A 10,989-nucleotide genomic window follows, 5' to 3' on the forward strand; every position below is an offset into this window, starting at 1 on the left:
TAATTACAAAGCCCCTCCGCCTCATCCCCCCACCAGCTCACTGGAGAGCACAGGTCTCCTGCAAGGGCGTAGGATGGGGAGGAAGTGCCCTTGAGCTCCCTGCCTCTCTGGTTCTGGCCTGCGGGCTCTGGGAGGATTCTTTCTGAGCTCCATGGGGCCAGGCCTCCAACGAATGACCTGGGAAGGTCTGGGCTGACCCCTCCCTCAGACATGCTCGGGAGGGAGTCTCAGACCCCTTCTCGCCTCTTGTCTAACCTCCCCGCTCTGTCAGCTCCAGCCCAGGCCCAGATCGTCCACGCAGGCCAGGCGTGTGTGGTGAAAGAGGACAACATTAGCGAGCGCGTCTACACCATCCGGGAGGGCGACACCCTGGTGCTGCAGTGCCTCGTCACCGGGCACCCCCGGCCCCAGGTAGGCCCCATCCCGCCCGCGCAGCCCCTCCTCCCTCCCACCCCCACTCTGGGATCACAGCTTGAGAAGCCGAAGCAGGGGTTGGGGACTAGGGGCGATAGTGGCAAATACACGGAAGACAGGAGATGGGGCTGGGGAAGTAGCTGGAAAATGAACTCTCTGTGGGGAGGGCTGGAGGCTGCGGGCTTATTCGCCTGGAAACATCGATGGCCAAGGGGAAACACTGAGTGTCAGGTATTCGGTTCCACTCCATCCCTCATGTCTGTGAGCGGACACATCCTCAGATGCAGCTTTAGCCCCGGTTAGAGGCCGTGTGCCAAGCGCTAAGGTAGGTGCTTTCTCCAGTGTTTTCTCGTTGGCTCATCACAACCATTGTTTTCCCTGCTACTTAGGCTCAATCCCTGGGCTCATATTTGGAGATTGAGGTTCAGGGAGGTTAGGTAAACTCCTAAGGCCACACAGCTCTGGTGAAGGTGGACGCAGAATTTGAATCCAGAACCAGTGTTCTCTGTAGGTTGGCACACTTCCTCCAAGGGCATCCGTCTTTGGATGGGGACTCCAGGAATTACCAGCAACATTTAATACAATCTCTACTTTTGGAGGCTTCTGCTAGACAAGCCCTACACTCTGGAGATTGAAAGACTCAAAGCAATTAGAAAGCAACAGATGCTGAGAATCTGGAAATGCCAGGTGAATCTTGTCCCAGACCAACAGAATGATTCAGACAGGAAGCCGAGGCTGGTTATCGCCGAGAGCCACTGGGAGGAGGCAGGAGGTGGTGGGCTGGAGGGAGGATGCAATTTGCCGGTGAGCTGCTGTGACCTTTAAGAGGAGCAGAAGAGGTTTCGATTGGATCCTAGAAGGAGAGTGAAATGTGAAATCAAATGTCCTTTTTCAGGACAATTTTAGGCACAGGGATGGCTTTAGTAGGTTGGGCCTTGAGACGAGCAGATGGCCAGGGAAACCCCCAAGGACTTCGGGCCCGACGCTATGCCTGCTGCTTGCTCCTTCTCTGAAGTTTGTTTAGAGGTGAAAGCGGTGCTGCCAGCCTTCAGGCTGGTGTTGTGTCAGGTGTGACGATTAGGGATGGTTCTCCTGATGCCAGGGCGGCAGCTGAGCCATCTCTCCCTAAGGCGCACTAGCCATCTGTGGGTGTCCCCTGTGTCTGAGTCATCTGTGGTTGTGGCTGTCTGTACAAGCCTTCATCTTTCCATTTCCATCCGAGGTGTCATTGTTTTTCCTGCTACCTGGGCTCAACCCCCTGGGCTCCTATTTGACTCTGTCCCATCTCATTCCCCACAGATAGTTGGCCTCTGAGGCCTGTCTTTTTATGCCGTTGCATGGGTCTTCTCCTCTCTATTCCTCATTGCTCCTCTAGGTCAGACCTTCAGTCTGTTCCTTGGTCCCCTGCAGTAGACTCTCACTGGCCTCCCATTCTCCCAAGTCTCCCCCTCCAATCCATTCCTGCACCCTGACCCCAATCCTCATCCTCCAGCAGGCTGCATCATATCATTGCCCTGCTCCGAAACCTTTGATGGCTCCCTGTTAGCAACCAGACTCAGCTCAGGTTCCTGGAGGTAGAATTGAAGACCTCCCACAATCCGGCCCCCTCCTGCCTTTCCTATCTCAGCTCCCACTGGCATCCTCCTCACACCCTGTGTTCCAATCGAACTTGCCCAGTACACATGGCCCATACCTGCTTTAACCACTGTGGCTCACCTCTCCTGAAATGCCTTCAGTTCCCTTTTTCACTCGTTTCATTACAACCAATATTTATTGAGTCCCTGCCATGTGCCAAGCCCTGTCATGGGGCACAAGGATATAGCTACGGTCCTGTTGTCATGGAGCATCTAGTCTCACAGGGGAGCAGCCCCATCTCATGGCCCCCTGTGTGGGGGACTGAGTGGGCGGGACATTCTCCACTCCAAATGTCAAGAGAGGGAACCTCTGGGGCCAACATACAGAGGAATCCATAGCGATGGTAGTGAGCAGAAGCTGAAGAACCTGGTCCGTGGAGGGCCATGGGCCTCAGGGGTAGCAGGGTTCATGCACACGGAGGGGACATGAGTTGAGGCCATAGGGCTGTCCATGGCTGGGGAGCTGGAGCTGGACTCTGTCTAATGCTGGAAGCTCGACACGAGTGGCACCACCTATCACTGGAGACCAGAGGCCTCTGTCCACAGCCCAGAGTCACAGCCGGGAGCGGACCCCCTGCTTCAGGATGTGGGTGCACACAGTCACCTAGGAGAGAGCGTGACCCTAAGCCTGTCGCTGTCTTGCACTATCCAAGTGGTGAGGAAACCCTGAGCTGAGACACGAACATAAAAACTGGTTGGAACCTGTGCACCCATGTATATTGGACATAGGCAGCCGTAAAGCTGCACCACAGACGGGGATGGATAAAGCAAACCACGTCCTAAGCAGCATGGAAACAAACGCCATCTAGACAATCATGCTAACACCGCACAAGCCAAGTACAAAAGGAAAACATATTTCCATGGCCTTGTTCTTGCTCCAAAGCACCCTGTGGACTAAGTGCGGATTGCCTGAAACGGCCTGCGTCCTTCCCCAGGTTCTGTAAGCTCTAAGCCCATGAGGGTAGGGTTGTGTGTCGTGGGGATGGATGAGAGTAGCAACGTTATGGCCTGCGGTGGCCCCTCCCTGCGTGAGAAGGTTGTCCTTTCACCGACTTCTCCTAGCTTTTTGTTTTCATGACCTGTGGCCTGACCTAGTCACCAGGCTCAGGGCCCTGGCCCTGTCTCAGTAACAAGCAGTCCTCCTCAACTTTAGATGGAAACGTCCCTATCGCATCCTCTGATCCTTAGGACTTAGTCATCTGAAATGGGTCCATTTTTCTCAAACCTCTGTTACTTTCAACAGTAGCTCCAGTTTCTTGGGTGATCCTTGATAGTGTCCCATCATCTAAGGCACTGTTAATAATAGCCATTTATTGAGTGACTCATATATACCAGGCCCCACACCTAGCTGCTTTACATACTTTATTCCTGAACATCACAATGACCCTGCAAAGTGGGTGTTATGCTACATAATAGTTATGGTTATCTATTGCTACAGAACAAGTGCTCCAAAATGAGGGGCTTAAAACAGCAAACACTATTGTCTGACGGTTTCTGTGGGATAGGCACGTGGAGTGGCTGAGTTGGCTGGCGCTGGCTCAGGGTCTCTCACTGGCTGCAGTCATTTGAGGACTGACTGGGGCTGGCACATCCCCTTCCAGGCCACTTCCAGGTGCTGACCCGAGGCTTCCCGCCCTCATTGTGGGCCTCTCCATAAGGTTGCTCATGACATGACAGCTGGCTTTCCCCAGAGCGAGAAAGCCACCAAGATGGGAATCACAGTCTTTTATAACCCCATCTTGGAAGTGAGGTACCATCATCACTCCTGTCCTGTTCTACTGGTCACACAGACCATCCCTGGTACTAAGTGTGAGGGGACTACAGAAAGGTGTGAATACCAGGAGGCAGGCGTCATTCCAGGCCATCTTGGACACTGGCTACCACCTAAACCTCTTGCACAGATGAGAAATCTGAAGCCTTCCAGGCACTAAGTATACATTAATTTAATACCCCCAGTGACCCCAGGAGGGTGCAATAGTCTCCATTTTACAAATGAGGAAAGGAAGGCAGGAGAGGTTGGGTAACTTGCCCACAAGTCCATGCTCCAAGCACTGCACATACTGCCTTCTTTAACGCCTTAGCCATCCGACCCCGGATTCCCCAGGCTCTTGGCTGACATGTCCTATCTTGCCTGTGCATTCCCACAAGTCTGTTTGGGTTGGTTTCCTAGGCCACGTAAGCTTGTGAAGGGGAGACACATTGCAGGGTTCAGCCTGGAGGCCCCCCACCCTCACTGCGGGGTCTGAATCTGCCCTCCCTGCCTGCCCAGGTGCGGTGGACCAAGACTGCGGGGAGCGCGTCCGACAAGTTCCAGGAGACATCCGTGTTCAATGAGACCCTGCGCATCGAGCGCATCGCGCGCACGCAGGGCGGACGCTACTACTGCAAAGCCGAGAACGGCGTGGGCGTGCCCGCCATCAAGTCCATCCGCGTGGACGTGCAGTGTGAGTTGGCGCCCTTCCTGGCTGTCCTGGCCCCTCCCTGTCCATCCTGGCTTCGGGAGACCCCCTGGGGCTCAGGCTGGGAAGGAGGAGTGGGGGTGGAGTGCCATAGAGAACCGACACCTCTGTGGAGGACAGTAGACATTTCCTCTCGTCCATGCTGGAGAGGGAAATCGCTGCTGCATCTCTGCGGTTCCTCCGATGTGTACTACCCTATGCCACTCACACTTTCCCGTCCCTAATCCCTTATGAATCTCGAAACATCCCTGCCAGAGGGCAAGACAGGTTGGATTATACCCATTCCACAGATGAAGAAATGGAGGTAGCAAGGGCTCATGACTTGTTCAGGGGCATGGGTCTCTTCATTATGGTCCAGTGCCCTTCCCCCATACCTCATGCCCCTGTTTTTGTCCCAGGGCAGCTCTGAAACTTCCTTACCCCACCACGTGCAGGTGCAAGCACCCGTCAGTCCTTGCTGCTTGGATGGGAGGCAGTCCCTACCTGTCCCATGGATATTCCCTTAATCCCAAGAGGCTAGCTCCCTGCTTGCCACCCGCCTCTGTGCCTATCCAGGCTGACCCAGGTACCCAGCACCTGTGGGGCCAGGCCCAAGGGCCTGGCTTATACAATCTTAATGTCTACAATGAACTTACCCATTAAAGACACCTCACACTCCCCCAGTGGAGCCCCATAGAGTGGTGAGCAATGGAACCCCAGGTCCTCCCTTCTGTCCCCCATCAGCCACCCAGGGGCCTGCCAAACTCTGGGACTGAGGGTCATTTCTCAAGTTATTGGTGTTGGAAGGGGCTGGCAGGCATGCCCTGGACTTCATCACTGCCCCACCTCTGCCCGTGGCCTTGGTAATGGTCTTTATCTCAGTGGACCGTGGAAGGAGGGCAGAATGTGGGGCTGTTGGAACATCCACTGAAGGACGTGTGCATGTGGAGTGATGATGCCTTTGGTTCACAATCCTGGTTGCACATTAGAATTCCTGGTGGGGGTCGGGGGGGGGGATCCTTTTAAAAAATACTGATGTCTGGGTCCTGCTTTCAGAGATTCTGATGTAATTGACTGGGGGTGGGGCCCCAACATTGGGTTTGTTTTTTCTTAATTGAGGATTAACCTACATGCGATAGAGTGCACTAGTCACAAATGTACAACTTAATGAATTCTTACATGTGTATGTGCCTGTGCAAACACCACCAGTTCAAGAGAACCTCCAGGACCTAGAAAGTTCCCTCATACCCCCTGCTGTCAGTAATCTTCTTAGAAGCAATCACTCTTCTGATTTCTGACACCGTTAATGAGCTCTTCCAGGCATCGGTATTAAAAAGGAAATCTCCATGTGGTTCTATTGTGCAAACAGGGGCAAGAACCGCCAATCTGGTCCAATTTACTCCTGAGGAAACTGGCAGGGAGGGGCTTAGGCAGGTCTCACTACAAATTAATAGCTAGCCTGGGATTTGAACCAGGTTTCCTCACTTCCAGGCTGCATCTGCTTCCTCCATCCCATGCTGGGAGGGTGAAGATAGACAACCCCCGTGCCGGTCCCTGGGGAGGGAGGGACAGCTGGGGAGTCATCAGGTCCAGCCCCCTGATCCTCAAGGTTGGTCAAGCTTGCAGGGCTGGGAGCGCATCTGGAAGCACCCGTGAGGGTGGCTCAGCTTTCCCCGAGGGCTGTCAGGAGCCCAAGCCCCCCACCTAGGGCTCACCCAGTCCTGACTCCCCTGGGGCTGTGCCCTTGCAGACCTGGACGAGCCGGTGCTGACGGTGCACCAGACAGTGAGCGACGTCCGGGGCAACTTCTACCAGGAGAAGACCGTGTTCCTGCGCTGCACCGTCAACTCCAACCCGCCGGCCCGCTTCATCTGGAAGCGCGGCTCCGACACCCTGTCCCACAGCCAGGACAACGGCGTGGACATCTATGAGCCCCTCTACACCCAGGTCAGGATGGGCAGTAGCTGGCCCGGTCTCCTCGTGGCTCACCCTGCACTTCCTCCTGCACCAACCAGGGAGGGGACACGGGGGCTAAGGCCTTGCCGTCTGCAGGTCTTGGGACTGCCCTGGCTGAAGCAGCATGATCTGACATCAGACACTGGGGCAGATGAGACTCAGGGAACAGTGATGGGGACAGGAGCGTCCTCAGGGCAACAAGTCCTTCTGGAACATTGCCAGTTAGGAAAGACACCCCCTAGAGCAGCGGTTCTCAACCTGTGGGTCACGACCCCTTTGGGGGGTCTAACGACCCTTTCACAGGAGTCACCTAAGACCATCGGGAAACACATATATAATTACATGTTGTTTCTGTGATTAATCACTATGCTTTAATTATGTTCAATTTGTAACAATGAAATTGGGGGTCACTACAACATGAGGAACTGTATTAAATCATCATAATGCACTTTATTATTATTTTTTAATATATTTTCTTGATTTTTTACAGAGAGGAAGGGAGAGGGATAGAGCGTTAGAAACATCGATGAGAGAGAAACATTGATCAGCTGCCTCCTGCACACCCCCTACTGGGGATGTGCCTGCAACCAAAGTACATGCCCTTGACTGGAATCGAACCTGGGACCTTTGAGTCCGCAGGCCGACGCTCTATCCACTGAGCCAAACCGGTTAGGGCCATCATGCACTTTAGGTGTTGTTTTTCAATAATTATAACATTTTTATTTACAAAAACAATTAAACAACTAAAGTTCCTAGTACTTTTTTAACGTATGGTACTGCGTAAAACATTTTCCTCTATGAAGAGGGACCAAACAAAATTTACATAAGTATCTAGATTCGCTCCTTTTTCCATGGGCATGAAAAACGAGAACACTTGTGAGCGGTCCTTAACAGATGGCGCGTGAAACAAGAGAAAACTCCTGAGCGGTACGAAATGTGTTAAAGGGTCGCGGCATGAGGAAGGTTGAGAACCGCTGCCCTAGAGGGAGGCGAGTCACCCCGCCCGTTGCTGGCTGTGGGAGTATTGGGACCCCCTGGGCAGACGCAGCAGGAGTTGGGGGCAGAGAGATGACTCCACTTCCCATAGGCCCCCTAGGGTCCCAAGAAATGGTGATGAAGCATTCCTACCAGGGAGGGCTTTCAAAGGCGGCTTTCAGAGGTGGCTGCCAGAGTGCCACATGTGGCCTTGGCCTATGGGATTAGCTCCGTATTCGTGAGAGCAGGGTTCCCTCCCTACCCCTCCATCTTCCAAAGTGGAGAAACTGAGGCCGGTTCCTGGCCAGGGCAGTCTCAGCCCCAGAGAAACCCAAGGTTTGGGGAGGGCAGCATCCCCCCAGACTCAGGCTCCCTGGGGATAAATGGTGTGGAGATGGGGGAAGATAGGCATTTACTTCGGCCCCTGGTGCTGGACAATGTGTGAGGGACCCCTGGAGGCCCGAGCAGACCCCTCACACCAGTGGTCCACTGCTGCCCAGGGGGAGACCAAGGTCCTGAAGCTGAAGAACCTTCGGCCCCAGGATTACGCCAGCTACACCTGCCAGGTGTCTGTACGCAACGTGTGTGGCATCCCGGACAAGGCCATCACTTTCCGGCTCACCAACACCACGGGTACAGGCACTCCCCCACCCATATCCTTGCCCACCTGAGCTGACTGCCCACCCAGGAGACAGTGCCCCCCCCATACAGGACTCTAGGCACATCACCACCAGTGCATCCCTGCTCCCCTCTGCCTGCTCCCTGCCTTCTCCCCTTTCTTTCTTCTCCCCATCCTTCCCCAACCCCATGGTTTTCCTAGCTCCTATATCCCCACATTCAGCCCTGCCTCCCACCCCACTAAGACCCCACCTCCTTGTCCTCTCAGCACCACCAGCCCTGAAGCTGTCTGTGAATGAAACGCTGGTGGTGAACCCTGGGGAGAATGTGACGGTCCAGTGTCTGCTGACAGGCGGCGATCCCCTACCCCAGCTGCAGTGGTCCCATGGGCCGGGCCCGCTGCCCTTGGGGGCTCTGGCCCAGGGTGGCATCCTCAGCATCCCTTCAGTGCAGGCCCTGGACTCTGGCTACTACAACTGCACAGCCACCAACAATGTGGGCAACCCCGCCAAGAAGACCGTCAACCTGCTGGTGCGATGTACGTGGCTCCGGAGGGGTGTGTGTGGGGGGGGACTCAGAGGCAGACAGGGTCCCTGTCCTCCAGAAACGACCGATGAAGTGGAGGAGGGGCCTGTCTGCTTCCTCTTGGTAGGTGATATATGCTGAGAAGGCATGTTCCAGGCACTTTTATTTCCCTGCAGATGGCAGGATTAAATTTGTTGTAAAGTTTTATTTTACAATTTACAATCCTACATTTCCAAATATAAACTCAACAATCCAAGAGGTAGGGAGGACTGGTATTGATTACCTACATTTTTTTTTTAAGATTGGGAAACAGGTTGCAAAAAGCTAAGTATGGACTTCCAGTCTTTAGGAGAAATTCCCTGGTTTTCTTTTTGTACACTGGTTTCCACGTGATTCACTGAGTTAAAGTGAAAATAACACATTTCCACATACCTCATGTGTAAATATTTGCTAGCAAAGCATTTCAGTGAGTCTGAAGATACTTATTAAATGTAAAAATGATACAAAACTTGGAGTATGATCTAAAGAAGTACAAACATGTTCCTTACTAACCCTCAGCCTCAGTAGTTAGCATTAGCTGCTTGATATGATCTTGATTTTGCTACTCTGCTTCAAGGGGAAAACTTTAAATTCTTCTTGTGTAGCTTTAGGCTATTTGTTTGTTTATTTTACGTTTTTTAAAAAGACACAGCTGTTACCAGCTCTTTAGCACTTAAAAGTAAAATATAGCTTCTGCCAAATTTGACTCAGAGTCTTCTGAAGAAACAAACACTTTTTGTTGTTGATCTTTCACCGACCACTCTCGGACTCTCCTCATAAGAAGAAGTTAACCCTCTGTTACTTTTTACTTAATCAGAGCAAGAAAGAAAACAGCAAGACTGTGACTATCTGATGGCTGTTTTCTGCTTTGATGGTACTTTTCCCATCAGAAGATTCTCCACCTGTTTTCATTTGGCCTTTAAAACCTGAGTTGATGAGGTCTCAATTTACATCCAATACTTACGGTCACTTCTTTTTAAAAAAATATATTTGTATTGATTTCAGAGAGGAAGGGAGAGGGGGAGAGAGAGAGAAACATCAATGATGAGAGAGAATCATTGATCGGCTACCTCCTGCACGCCCCACACTGGTTATCGAGCCCACAACCCAGGTGTATTCTCTGAGTGAGAATCAAACAATGACTTCCTGGCCAGGCTCTTCTGGTCACTTCCTTGGGGACATACAGCTTGCTTTGCCCAACTCAGCAAAGGATACCAGTGGCTGTGGTATCAGTGTCCTGTCCAATTAGCATCCACTATTAAGAGTCATGTCTAACTCTTGCATCACATTAAGCAATATTTAGATTTTAAAAGAGGCCAGGCCCTTTACTTTATAAACTCTGAGCTTTCATGTAATTGCATGTAAAATTATTGTATTGGGCTCTTACTATAACAATCACAATAATTTGCTGGAAAGAGTTAAATAGCACCAAAGAGTGAAACGTACAGATTAAAATTTCCCCTCAGTTTCCCTCAGTCCCACTGTCTAGATAGAACCACTATTACATTCTGTTGCATCCTTACAGAATTTGTATTTTGTCCATTCAAGGTTTAAAACAAGAATACAAATAAAGTAGCGTAGTGGTTATGAGCACAGGCTCAGAATTAAACTATCTGAGCGTCGGTTCGCTCCTTGTAAAACAGGGATGATGAAGTGCCTCCCTCACAGACCGTGGGATGAGTTAAATGAGTTCAACCTGTGTAAAGTGTGTGGAACAATGCCTCTCACCAAGTGTGTGTTCAGTAACAGTGACTCTAATGATCACTAAACCCACTTCTCTGCAGCGAGCTTTTTTAAACTCTTAAAAACACATCTGAACAAGCAGAACAATTTCCAAGCAAAAGGATGGTTTCTGGTGGCGGTGGCGGTGGTGGGAGGGTGTAGCTCCCAGCCTGCAGGAGGGCCACTATGAGGGGAGGAGCTGGGTCTGGGCAGGGGTGGGACATGACCCTGGCTTTGGGCCAGCCCCAGCCAACCTGCCCTCCCCACCCACCTGCAGCCATGAAGAACGCCACATTCCAGATCACCCCAGACGTGATCAAAGAGAGTGAGAACATACAGCTGGGCCAGGACCTGAAGCTCTCGTGCCACGTGGACGCGGTGCCCCAGGAGAAGGTGGCCTATCAGTGGTTCAAGAACGGGAAGCCGGCACGCATGTCCAAGCGGCTGCTGGTGACCCGGAACGACCCTGAGCTGCCTGCGGTCACAAGCAGCCTCGAGCTCATTGACCTGCACTTCAGCGACTATGGCACCTACCTGTGTGTGGCTTCCTTCCCAGGAGCACCTGTACCCGACCTGAGCGTTGAAGTCAACATCTCCTCTGAGACAGGTGGGCGTGGAGGGGCAGCGGGGAGGTGTGAGGGAGCTGGAGAGGCCCACCGAGGGGAGAG

The 10,989-nt window shown here is 52.4% G+C and overlaps 1 protein-coding gene across 1 annotated transcript in view; it reads left to right on the forward strand.

The window, feature by feature from the left end:
• The window catches only part of MDGA1 (MAM domain containing glycosylphosphatidylinositol anchor 1), a 53,689-nt gene that overhangs the window by 28,587 nt on the left and 14,113 nt on the right, over nt 1-10,989 (forward strand). The window contains exons 2-7 of the mRNA XM_015571872.1: nt 272-411; nt 4,318-4,492; nt 6,237-6,433; nt 7,918-8,050; nt 8,304-8,573; nt 10,599-10,928. Of these exons, the coding sequence (XP_015427358.1) occupies nt 272-411; nt 4,318-4,492; nt 6,237-6,433; nt 7,918-8,050; nt 8,304-8,573; nt 10,599-10,928 (1,245 nt within the window). The remainder of the gene's footprint in view (nt 1-271; nt 412-4,317; nt 4,493-6,236; nt 6,434-7,917; nt 8,051-8,303; nt 8,574-10,598; nt 10,929-10,989) is intronic.

Source organism: Myotis davidii, unplaced genomic scaffold (genome assembly GCF_000327345.1).
Source record: "Myotis davidii unplaced genomic scaffold, ASM32734v1 scaffold289, whole genome shotgun sequence".
Classification (NCBI taxonomy): Eukaryota; Metazoa; Chordata; class Mammalia; order Chiroptera; family Vespertilionidae; genus Myotis; species Myotis davidii.